The 16823-nt window shown below is 35.3% G+C and overlaps 1 protein-coding gene across 8 annotated transcripts in view; it reads left to right on the forward strand.

The window, feature by feature from the left end:
* The window catches only part of Psd3 (pleckstrin and Sec7 domain containing 3), a 550748-nt gene that overhangs the window by 442161 nt on the left and 91764 nt on the right, over positions 1-16823 (forward strand). For all 8 annotated transcript variants that reach the window (XM_078030943.1, XM_078030944.1, XM_021729090.3 and 5 more), the window contains one exon: positions 10907-11100. In XM_078030943.1, coding sequence (XP_077887069.1) covers positions 10907-11100 — 194 coding nt within the window. The remainder of the gene's footprint in view (positions 1-10906; positions 11101-16823) is intronic.

Consider the following 16823-nt stretch of genomic DNA (forward strand, 5'->3'; position numbering starts at 1 on the left):
AGCAAAAGCAGTTCTAAGCAGGAAGTGTGAATCAGGTGGTATAGCAATACCAGATTTCAAACTATACTACAGAGCAATAGTAACAAAAACAGCATGGTACTGGTACCAAAACAGGCGGGTAGACCAATGGTACAGAATAGAGGATACAGAGACTAATCCACAAAGTTTCAACTATCTTATAATATAAGATATAACTTAATATATAAGTTATATCTTATATTATATATATGTATATATAATATAAGATATAACTATCTTATATTATATATATACAACTATCTTATATTATATATATATATAATATAATATATTCGATAAAGGGGCTAAAAGCATGCAATGGAGGAAGGATAGCATTTTCAACAAATGGTGTTGGGAAAACTGGAAATCCATATGCAACAAAATGAAACTGAATCCCCTCCTTTTCACAAATTTCTACACTCATTATTAAAGAAGAAAAACTAGCAAACTGGAAATAGAAACCCTCTTAATTTGATAATTACAGCAAACATTATCCTTATTAAATCCTTAATGAAAAAGTTTAAGCTTACCTGGTACGATCAGAAATAAGGCAAGAATGTCCCGTTTCACCATTGCTTTTCAACATCATGCTGAAAATCCTAGCCAGTGCAGGAAGACAAGAAAGTCATGTGTATTCTGAAGGAAAAATAAGACCTTGTTTGTAGATGGTATGATTTTCTAAACAACTCTTGAAAGTAATCAATGATTATTGCAAGATGTAAGATTACTACCCAAAAATTAGTTGTTTTTTTATACCAGCAATTAACCAGTGGAATTTGAAATTAAAAACAAAATACCATTTATTTTGGCACCTGCAAAAATTAAAATCCTAATGGAAGAAATCAAAGAACAACAGACAACAGAGATATTCCACGTTCATGAATAGGAAGACTCAGTACCATCAAAATGTCTGTCTATCCCAACTTGATCTGTGGATTTAGTGCAATCCCAATTCAAATCTCAGCAAGTTATTTTTGTGGACATTGACAGACTCCTGTTTAAAGTTAATATGAAGAGACAGAAGACTCAGACAAGCCAATGCAATATCTAAGGAAAAGAATAGTCACGGAACTGATATTACCCAACTTTAGAACCTATATAAAGCTGTAGTAATCAAGACAGTGTGGTATAGTGAAAGGATATGCCAATCAATCAATTGAAGAGAGTAGAGAGTCCAAAAATAGATCCACATAAATAATCAGCTTGTCTTTGACAAAGGAACTAAGATGGTCTTTTCAAAAAATGGTTCTGGAGGAAGTAGACATTCACATTTCCTTCCCCCTGCCCACCAAATCTGGACACAGACCTTACATCTTAAGTTAATTTTCAGTTGCTTATAAGCCTAAATATTAAAAAAAACTATGAAAATTCATACTAGATAGGACAAAAATCTAGATAACCTTGGGTACAGTAATGACTTTAGACACAACACTGAAGGCATTCATGAAAGCAAAAGTGATTGCCAGGAGTTAAGCAGGATGGATGAATAGGCTTTTAGATAAGTGAATATAGTCTCCATGATACTGGAAGGTAGAAAACAACTTTGTATATTTGTAAAAATTCAACATCAAAAGCTAACACTTAGGAGACAATGATGTGTCAGTGTAGGTTAACAAATGTGCCTCTCTGATGTTTTCATAGTAGGATTGTGGAGGAAGGAGGTATATGAGAATTCCCTATCTTTAACTCAATTTTGCTATGAACCTAAAACTGTTCTAGAAAATCTTTTTTGAAAAAACAGCAAAGAAGGAGAAATTCCAAATGATGGTAGGACAAAAAGGAAAAATAAAAACATGATTTGTAAAAAGCATAAAAAGTGAGTGGAATATGCCTGTATGTTTATAATCACTTAGCATAAAAAGTAATTAAGGTATTACTGATGGCTGGGGAGAAGGAGGGACTAGGAAGTTATCGATTTTAACAAGCACAAATCTTCAGTTTGGCATGAAGAAAAATTCTAGAGGTGGATTGGGATGGCTGCATAGCAGTGTGATTACACTTAGCACCACAGATTGTACATTTAAAATTTGCTAAAATTATAAATTTGATATGGATATTTTCCCAAAATGAAGAAAAATGGGAAATTCATGCATAAATGTGAATGCTGCCTAGTAAACTTATCCTTATTCTTTACTGTCAGACTCCAATGTTAGAATCTCTGCAATAACTTCCCATCGAGTCCAGGTTGACCAATATTCCAGTTCTGATCTGGAAAATGTTTTTATTATCTTTGCAACTATTCTTCACACAACTATGTGCGCACACAAGTGCCCCACACATTAAATCTGTATAATGCTTTTGGTAGTATGATCATTTTGACAATATTAATTCTGCCTATCCAAGAACAAGGGAGATCTTTCCATCTTCTAAGGTCTTCTTTAATTTCTTTCTTTAGTGTTCTGCAATTTTTGTTGTAGAGGTGTTTCACCTCTTTTGTTAGATTGATTCCCAAGTTTTTTGTTTTGTTTTGTTTTATTTCATTTTTTAGGATATTGTAAATGGGGTAGTTTTCCTAATTTCCCTTTAAGAGAGTGTTTGCCAGTGATATACAAAAATGCCTTTGATTTATGGGTGTTGATTTTTGTATCCTGCTTTGCTGAATTCACTTTTAATGCAATTCCAATCAAAATCCCAATGACATTCCTCATAACAATAGAAAAAGCAGTCATGAAATTTATCTGGAAAAATAAGAGACCCAGAATATCTAAAGCAATCCTTAGCAAGAAGGGTGAAGCAGGTAGCATCACTATACTAGCCTTAAACTGTACTACAGAGCAATAGTAACAAAAACAGCATGGTATTGGCACCAAAACAGACTAGTAGGCTAGTGGTACAGAATAGAGGACACAGAGACTAAATTACAATTATATTAGACAAAGGTGCCAAAAACATATATTGGAGAAAAAAATAGCCTCTTTAACAAATGGTGCTGGGAAAACTGAAAATCCATATGCAACAAAATGAAATTAAACCCTTATCTCTCACCATGCATAAAACTCAACTCAAAGTGGATCAATAACCTAGGAATTACACCAGAGATACTGCGTCTAATAGAAGAAAAAGTAAATCCAAGTCTCTATCATATTGATTAGGCCCCTACTTCCTTAATATGACTCCTTTAGTGCAAGAATTAAAATCAAGAATTAATAAATGGAATGGATTCAAACTCAAAAGCTGCTTTTAAGCAAAAGAAACAATCAGGTGAATAGAGAGCCTACAGCTTGGGAGCAAATTTTTACCACTTGCACATCAGATAGAGTATTTGGCTCAAAGAGCTAAACACCAAAAACACCCAAATAACCCAATCAATAAATGGGCCAAGGAACTGAACAGACACTTCTCAGAAGGTGATATACAATCAATCAACAAATATATGAAAAAATGTTCAACATCTCTATCAATAAGAGGAATGCAAATCAAAACTAAGATTTCATCTCATTCCAGTAGAATGGCAGCTATTAAGAATACAAACAACAGTAAATGTTGGCTAGGATGTCGGGGGGGCACACTCATACATTGCTTGTGGGACTGCAAAATGGTGCAGCCAATATGGAAAGCAGTATGGAGCTTCCTTGGGAAACTGGGAATGGAACCACCTTGTGTGGCCCAAGGACTTATACCCAAAAGGACTTCCGTGTATACCCAAAGGACTTAAAAACAGCATACTACAGGAACACAGTCACATCAATGTTTAAAGCAGCACAATTCACAATAGCTAAACTGTGGAACCAACCTAGGTGAATAAAAAGAATGTGATAGATACACACACACACACACGAATATTATTCAGCAATAAAAGAGAATAAAATCATGGCATTTGCAGATTAATGGATGGAGTTGGAGAATATAATGCTAAGTGAAGTTAGCCAGTTCCTAAAAACCAAATGCGAATGTTTTCTCTGATATATGGAGGCTGATTCGTATTGGAGTTGGGAGGGGGGAGCATGGGAGGATTCAATGAACTCTAGATAGGGAAAGGGGTGGGTGGGCAAGAGAGGGGAAAATGAGGGGGGTAAAAAAGATGGTGGAATGAGATGGACATGATTACCCTAAGTACATGTATGAAGACACAAATGATGTGAATATACATTGTGTACAACCAGAGATAGCAAAAATTGTGCTCTATATTTGTAATATGAATTGTAATGTATTCTGCTGTCATATATAACATATAACAAATCAGAATTAAGAGAAAAAATGTCCCACACATTTCTATTTGATTTCAGCATTTCAATTCCATGGAATTGAGTTCTTTAATACAAAAAAATTTGCATTTGGTGCTGGTGTAATAACTGGATAGAGCTGTTGAAACTTAGTTGGGTTATTTAAGAATCTGCTCAGTCAGTGGATCAACTGAACAATGGTCAGCATTTAAATTTTAAGAAAATTAAATGTAAGAAAAGAGGTTTTATTTTTAGTAGAGTTCTGCCAAAAAATGACTCCAGTGGATTTTTATGATTTCCTATATTTTTGTTTAAAAAACTCATTGTCATAAGCATCACAGAACGGAGGAAATTCATGACTTACAGTTGCCTTTTAGGAAAGGTATTTGTCAGCACTAGTGTGCTTTTCATTCTTGAAATGAGCTGCATTGTTAAGTCGGGGTGGACCTAGTCTACCACTGAGCCACATAGTTCATTACTGATGGAACAGATTGCTGTGAAGAATGTTTTGCAGAATTTCTTAGGTCAGCAGGTATTGAGATGGTTGTAATCTCGGCAAAAATACTCACTTAGGATTCTTTTTTAATATGTCCAAAGTATTTATGCATGAATCGGACTTGTTCTAACAAGCAAGACGCAGAGCTCTGTTGTTCTCCATTTTACTTTAACAAAGATTAGTTTATAATCCTGAAAATGCCTTGGTCATTCAGAGTATAAGAAAGTCTCAGTAGGCCATTTACTGTGGAAATGAGTGAGCCTTATAGAGTTCTTTGTCATCAGTATTGTATTGATTTATGTCTGCTCCTATACAGAATTGAAACATCCTGTCTGTAGGCACTGACACTTATCTATGAACAAATAAATACAACTCTGTAATGATGCAGTCAGGAATAATGTGAATCCTAGTATAAAAAAGGCCATTGGCTCATATTCTCAGTCAGTTCCATGTCTCAAATAAACATTGGTGTAGAATCTTCTCAGAAATGGGAGATGTTTTAGGGAAAAGGGCAAGGATTATAGCAGTGGGGGTGTGGTTTGGGGAAAGTCCTCACAGTATTACTACTGATGTCGCTTCTGCCCTGGAAGTCACTGCCAACACAGCTCCATATATTGAAGATTCAAGGACAGCCACCACAGCATCACCTGTATCTGAGAGCAGGATACATTTCTGCCCTCAGAGCCCCATGAGAGGGATCATTAACCTTACAGGAGTACTTGGAGGATGATATTTTGGACCTTCACTTGTTAGGGCTTTGCTGGGATGTACTTTGTTGAATGTTTTCTCATTGATTTTTTTCGTAGTAGAATGTCTTTCCGTTTTTAATATCCAATGTCATAGAAAAATAAACCTCTGTAAACATTTTCCTTTTCAAAAGAAATGTCATAAACGTGTGATTTTTTTTTTTTAGTAGCCTCATTATAAAAGTAAGAGAACCAGGTGAAATGAGTTTTAAATATATTGTTGTTTGATCCTGTTCAGAATATTCAATAAGTAATGCAAATAATTATTGAAATACTGTTGTTCTCTGTACTAAGTCTTTAGAAATTAGACTTAATTGTAATTTGGACTTACCCCATTTCAAATTGACTTTTCACATATGGCTAGTTTCTACCACATTGGAAAGCAGAACCCCATAAACTTCTTTTGGCTGATGTTTATGTAGAAAAGGTACATATTTGCATCCCTTAACGTTCAGGACAATATTTTAAACAAGACAGGGTGTGGGTAAAGTCTCAAATGATTTACAGATGCAGTCATTAAAACATCCATCATTTGTAGTCGTTTGAAAAAAGTGCTCAAAGTTAGTAGAGAATTTCATTGGGCTGGAATGTTGCTAGTTTAATGAGGAACTTTTACAGCTTAAAAGCATTTGTTAAACAGTTATTGGAAACATACCAATATTTTAAACATTTTATATCATACGTGATTATCTACATTGGAATTTTTACTGTGTTTGGGGAGTGACTTGGGGATTCATATCTTATCATCTTCCCTTTTCAGTACTAGAAACTACATATTTGTAGTGCTTTGTGAGCCGTCATCTGACTTTCTACAGTGAATTATTTGCAGGATCCAAGAGTTGCCTTTGCCACCAATCTCAGTTCTGTAGCGCTTTTTAAATTGTGTTCATGGCCATCAAAATCCTAGGGTTCTTTTTAGTACCTCTGGGTTCTTCAGGATTTTGATTCTGTATTCATTTTTAAATGTTTTAAATTTTGTTTTAATTTTTAAAACGTTTTAAAATGTCTTCCAGTTGAAAATACAAAATGTTTTTGCATGTACTAATCCTTCAAGTGTTCACCCACCAGCATGTTGATTTCTGGCATACACTTGAGATAAAGTTCTTACCAGCATCTCACTATTCTATTAAAGATTTCTCCCAAGTTTGCAAATTAGGCCTTTAAAACAAAACATTTGCCATTTGTTGCTGCTTTTCTATATGAATCAGCATTTCTACAAAACTGTAACCATCTAAAATACAAAATTTTAAAAATGCTAAGGCTGACCATTAGAGTTATACACAATAACTAAGTTTCACCTTTCTAATTGATTTTTATAATACATACTATACATTAGAATCACAAAAATGTTTTTTTAACTTTATATGCTAAACTTTAGTTTATTCCCTCCAAGATACATAATTGATCTGCTTAAAATCATGTTTGGAAACGGTGGCTATTGTAATAATTTCTTTGGCTCTTGATGTTTAAAACATCTATTCTGTTTCCCAGAATAATCATTATATTTTTCTAGTGACAACTCCTACACACTGAAACCATCAATAATCCCCAGTACTGATGGCAGATTTATGATTAAGTCATAAAGTCGAACAAATGATAGTTCATTAATTCTTGTGTAATCTGTGTCCTGTTTTCTTTTGAAATATGACAGCAATACATTCAGTGAGATCAATCTAGAATGCCATTTTATGAAAAACTCAAAAATTCATTATTTTTTATCCTAAATTTACTTATTTATAAAGCAATCAAAATTGTTTTGAAAACAAACATGGCTTTCATGTGCTTCATGTGAATGTATGTTAAAATTTTTGACATAAAAAACTGATGCATATTCCTTAATGATTATCAAGTGTAATAAACTAAGGTAGTGCAATGATAAAAGTACCTAGTATTAATAAGCATCTTGTAAATAGGTAAAGTTGGAAGGTGATATATTTATTCTCAGGTATAGGGATTTTAGATTACTCATGTCAAAAATTACTTTTTGTAATTAGTTGCATCAGCACCAAATTATCTATCACACAATGCGGTGGTCCTCTGTAAGCAAGATTTGACTGTGAATGTGGTGATTTGGGTTTTTTTTTCCAATGAAAGGGATTTTTTTATTTCTCAAATTTATTATATTAGTGAATATTTTTTTATTTTTAGTGGACAAATAATTTTTTTCTTCATGGGTCACAATGTGATATTTTCATCGATGTATGCATTGCAGAAAGATTCGTTCTAATTTTTTGTAGGGTGGTTAAAAATTTACTCTTTTCTAATATTTTGGGAATTTAAAATGTATTATGATAAACTATGGTCCCCGTGAGTGCCATAGATCCCTAAAACATTCCTTCAGCCTAAAACTTTGTACCCTTTGATAAACATCTTTGCCTGCCCCACCCCTCTCTCTGCCCCCATCCTCTGATTACCATCTTTCTTTTATGAGATCAACTCTTTTAGATTCCACATGTCACTGAGATCATACAGCCCTTATCCTTCTATGCCAGGTTCATTTCACTTAGCCTAATGTTCTTGAGTTCCATCCACATTGTCCTACAAAACAGAATTCCTTTCTGTATCACAGATGTGTATTGTTACTGAGTATAGAGTAAGTCCCCCCTTAATCTGCAGGAGATAATGTTGTAAGACTCACATTGGCGTATCTGTGATCAAGTTAATTTATAAATCAGGCACAATAAGAGATTAATAATAACATAATTTTAACAATGTATTATAAGAAAAGTTATGTAAGTGGAGTGTCTCTCTCTCTCTCTCTCTCTCTCTCTCTCTCTCTCTCTCTCTCTCTCTCTCTCTCTCTTGTTTCATATCTTTCTATACCACACTATCCTTTTTCTCATATAATGTAACCCTTGGTTCAGTCCAAGGGCTAATCATAGGTAATTGAGACCTCAGAAAATAGGATGGTAGATGAGTGGGAACTCTTGCTATATGTACCACATTTTCTTTATTCATCCATCCATCCATCCATGGATACAATTTAATTGCTTCTCTACCTTGTCTGTTGTGAATAATGCTGAAATTAACATTGAAATGCAGATGTTTCTTCATTATTCCAGTTTCCATGCTTCTGAATTTATGCCAAAAATGTGATTTCTGGATCACATAATAATTCTATTTTTAATTTTTCAGGTAATTGGTTCAGTTTTCCATAATGGGTGTACTGATTCCCATCAGCATCCTATAAGGATCCCCTTACTACACACCCTTGCCAGCATTTATCGTTGGTTGTATTGTCTTGATCATAGCTGTCCTAATAAGTGTGACATGACATCTCATTGTGGGTTTTAGTCACATCTCCCTGATAATTAGAGAGGTTGAGGTTTTTTTCATTTATCTGTTGGCTACTGTTATCTCTTGAGAAATGTTCTTTCCCATTTTTTGATAATGCTGTTTTCTTGCTGTTGAGGCCCTTTTGGATGTTGGGCACGGTGTGTGATTTGAAGTGTCTTCTCCCTTCTGAGGCTGTCTCTTCACTCTGTTAATAGTTGATAAAACCCTGTCTCTCATAGAAACTAGAGCCTATCCTCATATCTTTTAATAAGTGAAGAGCTAAACAAACATATCTGTAAAATGAAGTAGTGCTTCACAATAACAAAGAATGAATTATTGATTGGCATGTTAGTACGGATTAATTTGCATTTTGCCAAATAAAAGAATTCATTTACATTCCATGTTAAAAAAGGCAAGACTATAGGCAAGAAAATCAGACCTCTGATTGCCAGGTAGTGGTATAATCCAGAGAATAATATAAATGTCCTTGATTTTTGTACCAAAGAATGTAAAATTCATGAAGGAACCATTAGATCACCACAATAATAATCATCACAGGCAAGATCCATTTGTGAATACTAATGTTAATGGGCAAAAGCTAGAGAAACAGGATGTTTGCATAGTTGGCAAAATATTTTCCCCCAAACATTTATATAAGAAAACTGTCACTTATTATCTTAACCAAGTAATCATGGTTAATATCACCAGCTATAAAACCTAGACCCCCCCCCCCGAGTCCATTGCATTTTGTTGTATCCTCCCCCACAAAATGCACAGCCTCAATCGAGTCATGAGGAAACATCAGACAAAACTAAGTTGAGGATGTTCTGCAAAATGATTGACCAGTGCTTTTCAAACTGTCAAGTCCAAGAAGAACCAGGCAAGGTTGAGCAACTGTTACAGGCTGGAAGAGACAAAGGTGCTGTGACAACCAAATGCACCGTGCGATTATAGATGCAATCCTGGAATAGAAGAATAAATTAATGAATAAAACCTGGTGAAATCGAAAGGAATCTCAAGTTCAATGCATAGTATTTTACTAATGTTAAATTTTTAGTTTAAAAAAATTTACTGTAGTTATGTAAGATGCTAACAGGAGAAACTGAGCATATGGAAACTCAATGTACTATCTTTGAAAATCTAAAATTATTTCAAAATAAAAAATATGGATGTTTAAGAGTCCAGTTTTACTTTCATATATTTCACAATTACTTATAAAATAGCAGTGGATGAAGGCTATTTTTCTTTTGACTACCACCATCATCAGACATACTTGATGATTTTTAATCTTGTGATTTATTCAAAATGTTTTGGTAGTGGTTATTTTGGTTGAAGTTTTAATAAAAGATTCAATAAGCAGGGTTTAATAAGAAACCACAGGTGACTCTAGAAATAGAAAAAGCTGAGCAAAAGCAAATGCCTTTATAATGGTGTTTTGTTTTCCAGGGGCGTATCAGAGCTCATTGACTTCCCTCTTCTTTGTTAACCGATAAGGTCATTGTTCTCTGCCTCCTCTGTGCTTTGTATATGTTATAGTCTCAGGTTTAAACTTGCTGCACTTTTAGGATCAGGGATTCAGAAAAGAGACAATTAGGGGTTTTCTCAGTGGCTGATAGGGTGCCCCACGCTTATGTGGTGGTTGAGACAATGGCACCTGTAAGATGTCATGGCACCATCTAAATCACGGACAGGAGGCACCTGGGGTTTTGATATTAAGAATTAGCCTGGTTATTTGGCAGATATAGTTCAATATTACTCAGTGGACTCAGTCTGTAATTATTTGTTGTTTTCTATATGCCAACCTGTGCTAGGTCCTGCAGAAATACAAAAGTTGAAATCATGATTTCTGTGGAAAAGCGCCCACTGGTTTAGGCATCATTGTGGGTGGGAAGAGCCCAGGCTTTAGAATTTTACAGTTATACCCTCATCATCTCTTGCTTTAATTACTGAGTCTTAGCCCGGTATATACATTTGGACTCACTGATTGTTTCCTTATCTGTACTACAGAATGCTATATTGATCTTACTAGATTGTCATGATCATTAATCCTCTCACATAGGAGGCCCTTTCATAAATGGCTATTATCATGGTGATTTGTTTTCAAGAGGGGCCTTGTTAGAAAGCAAGGGAGTTTACACTGTTTTTGTGTTTGTTTGAATATTGTGGTAGTTGCTTGGCTCAGTCTTTATGTGTTTTTTCCCTCTTAGAGATGACGAAGAGAAAAAAAAGTCCCCCTCAGAAGGCACTGATGAGAAGGCCAATGGAACACATCCAAAGACCATCAGTCGCATTGGGAGCACGACCAACCCATTCTTGGACATTCCTCATGACCCAAATGCTGCTGTGTACAAAAGCGGATTCTTGGCTCGGAAAATCCATGCAGATATGGATGGAAAAAAGAGTAAGCTTCATTCGTTCTTTTGTTTCATGTACTTTAGCTTACATTTTAAAGTGAATTTGTTTGAAATAAAATTATGGATGAAGAAAAATCATGTTTGTTTAGAGAAATAAATAAATAAAATGTTTATTTAGAGAAGTGTTCTTGAGAAAGTCTCTAATCCTAAATCAGAGAGCCACTGTAGCACTGATCTTCTCTAAGCAGAATGGTTTAGAACTCAAGAAACAGATGACTTCTTACAGAAGACTTATTTCTCAGACTCTTATTCATTATGTTTCATGGTTTCAACAAATAATACTGTCTGTCTGCTATATGCTAGGCACCAAAAATAATAGGAGGGACAAGATCCCTCTCTTCATGGAGTTCACATTTCTAGTGGTTGAAGAAAAGATGATTTATAACCCAGATTAAGCAATGACGTAAGGTCCTAGGAACAAAGGGAGAAGGGGGTGATTTCATATCTAAAGCATGTGTGGAGTGGATGGCCTTGATGAGACGAGCAGGTGAGATGTAGAAGAGCATGGCATGAGTGGTATTGGGAAATTGAAGGAAGCCCATCCCAATTTCTCCATGGAGTATGAGATGTGATTATCTTCCGATAGATAATGGTGTTATCTGGTAGATAATGTTTAAAGTTTGGGAGGAATAGAATATGTTTACACAGAATAATTGCAGAAAGTCAAATAACAATTTGATATAGTTGAATGGTTTAAGACAAACTGATGTATGTGCTCAAAATGAGAGGACTTTACCTCTGTGGTGTCCCTGCCCTCCTGCATACACAGATGTGAAATAACATGGAGGGGGATGCACAGTACCTCTGTTTTTAATCTGTGACTGGACATTTTGACCTAAGGTGTTAGCAGATTCTATTAGGTCGCATTTAAGGGAAGCATTGTCTTGGAGTGGTTTTAACAGTGAATGTGATATTAAGCAAGTTTCTTAGTGTTTCCAAGTTCTTTAGGAGTACCTCCACTGTATTTTCTGAACATCTTATTCACTAGCCTAGGAAGCTACTTAATTTTATCTAACAACATTGTGTGAGTTTCTATAACTGCAAGTGATGGCAAGTCAATCTAACTTAGAAAAAGGTCACACCTAAAGATGAAGAATTATGAGGACACCCTCTCCATTTCTATATGTGTACAATTTTGTATGTTAGCTTTATTCTTTCAAATGGGGCATTTTATACATGGCTGGATATATGGCTGTTAGCATCATGAAAGATTATGTACTCGGTTTTGACACTGAGGAAAATTTTCCTTCTGCCCTTTAGGACAGGATTCTGATCCGTATGACCAAGCAGATTAAATACCTTGATTGACAACATCTACTTTATTGCAGTATTGAGATGAAAGTTTCTTCAAGAAGGAATGAGATACAGATCTCACAAAAAAGGGATATTTTGTTGGCAAACAAAGGATTAGATATCCATCTCTTTGTTCGAGCATGCACATACATTGTGTTTGAACAATGCATTAATCATAGTAAAAATTTCCATTTATAACCACAGATATACTTTGCAGCATGCTATGTCCAGCTGCAGCTTCTATTGCCAAGGATAAAATTGGTTGGCTGTGTATATTCTCTCTAGTTTAGGTATGAATAGAGTGCCAATCTATGAACTAAATGAAAAATATAGAAATATCTGATATACCTACTACATATAAAGTACTGGAGGCAAAAAACAAAAACAAAAACAACAAAAAAAAAACCAGAATAACACAGTTTAAAATGCCAGCTCAAAAAAAAAGGCAAAAAAAGGAAGCAAAACAGCTCCCACTGATTCAAAATATGCACAGCATCCTGCTAGACAAGGAGAGCAGAGTCACCCATGTGAGCATCCCTCATTGATGCACTTCCTGGCAGTGGATTGGCTTGGCTGGTTAACTTATTTCAGCATCCTCAGGCTCTTCCTCCTGAGGGAAGTTCTCTTTGTGTTCTGTGTTCCTGGGCCATCTCTGAGGATTATTGGAGAGGATTGCTCTGCTGGAGGCTCTGATTCCTGAGAACCCAATGCACGTGAACGTGAAATCCAAGGGTTGCCTGGCAGCTGAGCTATCACAGACCCCTTGTATCACACTAGAAGTTTCCTGCCAGTACAACTCCTTTAAATCCTCAGATAACTACTTGGAGAATTTCTGATTGGTTAGGACAATCATAAATGTCATGGGACATTTTTGTCTTTCGGGCAGCTAAAGAAATTCTGCCTGTTTCTCAAAGAAACCTGCCTCTGCTGTTTTGGTCTCGTCTCCTGTCTCGTATCAGAGGTCAAAATTCAAAAATGGGATAAGACCCTGCCAACTGGGCTCCAGTTTCCAGGCTTTATTCCTTTCAGTTAACTTATCCTTGGAGGAATTTTCACCTCTGAGTTAGAGGGATATTGGACATTTTACCCTTCTTTAATTCCTCAGGCTCTTCCTGGTGATCTTCGTTATGATTTTCTGGGTTTCCAAATCACTTTAGAGTAGTCAGATAATTTAACCTTTCCAATATAGCAAAGTGCATGATTTCTAATAATTCTACATAAACTAAAAATTGCCAATTTAAAGTGTACAGTTTGAGTTATTTTGAAGATTACTTGGTCTAAACTTAATATAGCCACTTGAACTTCTTTTTAGCTTTTTTATGCTATTTTCCCAGGTTTTAATTTTAATCTCTGGTTTTATCTTTTAAAGTCTCTTCTTTTATATAGCATGTTGGTGGGTCTTGCTTTTTACCTGAGCTCATACTCTGTCTAGATGTTTGACTACTTAGATATATAGTACTTACTCGTACAGTTGATTTTAAATCTGCCATCTTGCTGTATTTTCTTGTGCTGTTTGTTCTATCTGTTCTTTTTTTCCCCTTTTCATTCCTTCCTGTTTAGGATTAGTTATTTTTTGTGATTTTGTTTTTCTTCCCTTGATTTATTGACTGTACCCTGGTTGTCTTAGTGCCAGCTGTAGGGTTTACACCACAACATTAACCTGTCTCGTTCCACCTTCAGGTTATACCCTTGGTATGTAGTTGGAGATCCTTGCATCGGGTTTCTTCCATTTCTCCCTTGCTGGCCTATGTACTGTTCCCATTTCTTTTATTCTTTGTGTGTCGTAAAATTCACAGTAGCACATTAACATTTTTTTCTTTGAAAAGCAATTTATTTTTACTTTTACCCCCATGCCTATCAGCAAGAAATTTTTTCATGTTTTATCAGTCTGAAAAAGTCTATATCCTGCCTTGATTGTGGGAACTTATATACCGTGAGTTTAGATTTTTTTTTTTTTTTTTTAACTGTCAGTCTTTGTTTCTCTAACCTAATGCTGTTCCCTGCCTCTGGATGCTTTCAATTTTTTTTTTCCTTTGCCTCTGGTTTTCAGCAATTTTATTATGAACTGCCTTATTGTAATTTTCTTTGTTTTCCTTGTTTGGTGTTTTTGGTGTTCTTGGATTTTTGGCTTATGTTGTTTTGTTTTGTTTGTATATATATTTTTTAACTCTTTAGGAAGTTTTAGCTATCATTTTTTAAAGTACCCACCTTCCTTCTGAGACTTGTTTTCTGCATGGTAGATCTCTTGATACTGCTCCAACACTTCCTTGAGACTCTATTTTAGATACCTTTTTTCTTTTTTTCCAGCTATTTTTGTTCTTTCATTACTTTTTTAATAATAATTTTAATTTTCAAATTTACTACCGTATTTTTCATTTTATAGATAGTATTTCTTATCTTTGAACTTAGCTGGAATCTTTGTATTCTCCATTTCTCTGCTTATCAGGCTTATGTTTTTCTTCATGTCACTGAGTGTATTTATGATTTTTATAATACCTGTTTTAAGGGCCTTCTCTTCAAAACCCTTCTCTGTCATTTCTGAGACTATTACATTGATTATTTTTTTCTCTCTGTCATACTTTCCCTTTTCTTTGCATTCCTGTTAGGTTTTTGTTTGGTGGTTTGTACCAGGGATTAACCCATGGAGGGGCACTTAACCACTAAGACACATCATCAGCCTATTTAAATATTTTATTTAGAGACAGGACCTCAGTTTCTTAGGGCCTTGCTAAATTGCTGAGGCTGGCTTTGTATTTGCAATCCTCCTGCCTCTGCCTCTTAAGCCACTGGAATTATAGGCGTGCACCATCCCAGCCAGCTCTAATAGGTTTTATTTGAATACTTTCCTTTTTTCCCTAAGCTCTTGGGCATACACACACACACACACACACACACACACACACACACACACACACACACATTTTGATGTTGGATTTTCTGCTGATCTGCTGATAAGTTAATTGTAGACAAACCAAATTCTTAAATTCTTTAGAAGCTTGCCTTTATCTTTTTTGTTATCATGGATCTAGAACAGCCTTTACTCTGGGACTTCTTTAGTTTCATTAATAAAACATTATTATTCATCTTCAGACTACCCAGTCAGTGCTCCATATATTACAAAGTCCACTCTGGCTGATGAAAACACAGATTATTCCAGGCCTCTGTGAGCTCTTGAAATTATTCATTTTACAATTGCTTGATGATTCTTTCCCATGCCTTATCTCCTTTTCCGTTGTGCTCAGATTGATGCTCTAGCCAAGATCTTAGAATTTCTCTTCAATTCTACAGAGCTCTTACTTTGTACATTTCTACCTCCAATCTTACTCTACTCCAGTCCCCTCTGCCTTACCAGACTCTGTCTCCTCAAGTCAGCAGACTAACAAGTTTCATTAAGAGGGCTAGAAAACTTGCTCCAAGCAGCAGTGGGCTTGCCTCAAGTGTTTCTTCCTCTTCAGGATCATGGTCCAGTGCTGCTCTTGTACAGTGTCTAAAACCTTTGGTTTTATATATTTAACATATAATTTAATCTAGTTGCTATAGTAGGGCAGTTATCAATCCCATTTGTTAAGAAATGTCTTTTGGACTGCTTATGGAAATGATAAGGAATTCTGCACATTCAGGTACAAGCAAACTGTTTTTTGTATTTAGAAATTCAGAAAGTGGTTTATTTCCTTCCCATCTAAAATCTTTTCTTCTTCCCCCTTGTGTTGAACTTTCAGTCATAGCTGGTTGACCTTGTTGGTGTAAACGATCAGCTGTTACTGTTTCTTAGAAGTGCCCCACAGTGCCTGAACTGTTTCCAAGTGCTTTTCCCTTCCTCTTGTGAAAGATGGTCACTATACGTAAATTTGGGAGAGGTGTTTTATGAAGTACTCATATGTCATGTACAATACATACATCATTTTTTATTTCCAATACAAATAGCTGGGTGCCATGGCACACACCTATAATCCCAGCGAGTTGAGCTGAGAGAGGAAGATTGTGAGTTCAAAGCCAGCCTTCCCCTCCCCCCTCAAAAAAATGAGACTGCTGGAGAAGCTACAAGTAATTTTGAGACACCTTCATGATGATACTTTTTGTAATTCTGTTGTCAAGTCTGTAAACATTTATTTGGGTTCAGCATGTTCAGTAGAGCTAGACCTAACTTACATTTACACATGTACATAAATATGTCAAGGTGCTCTGATGACAGATATTTCTCTAAGTTTTTAATAAGTAAGGATTTGGGTCAAAGTCCTCTTGAGAAATTGTTTTCCCATTAAGTGTTGATTGACTTGTCTTGAAGGAACCACTTGTTCCACTCAGGATTTGATGTGGTATGCATTTTTAATTAATTCTAAACACAAGTTTTTCAGACTGCATCCATAATTTTTCATATAAATATATTTTAAACTTTTGCAGGCTTTCTTGTTTCATT

Source organism: Ictidomys tridecemlineatus, chromosome 14, assembly GCF_052094955.1.
Source record: "Ictidomys tridecemlineatus isolate mIctTri1 chromosome 14, mIctTri1.hap1, whole genome shotgun sequence".
Classification (NCBI taxonomy): domain Eukaryota; kingdom Metazoa; phylum Chordata; class Mammalia; order Rodentia; family Sciuridae; genus Ictidomys; species Ictidomys tridecemlineatus.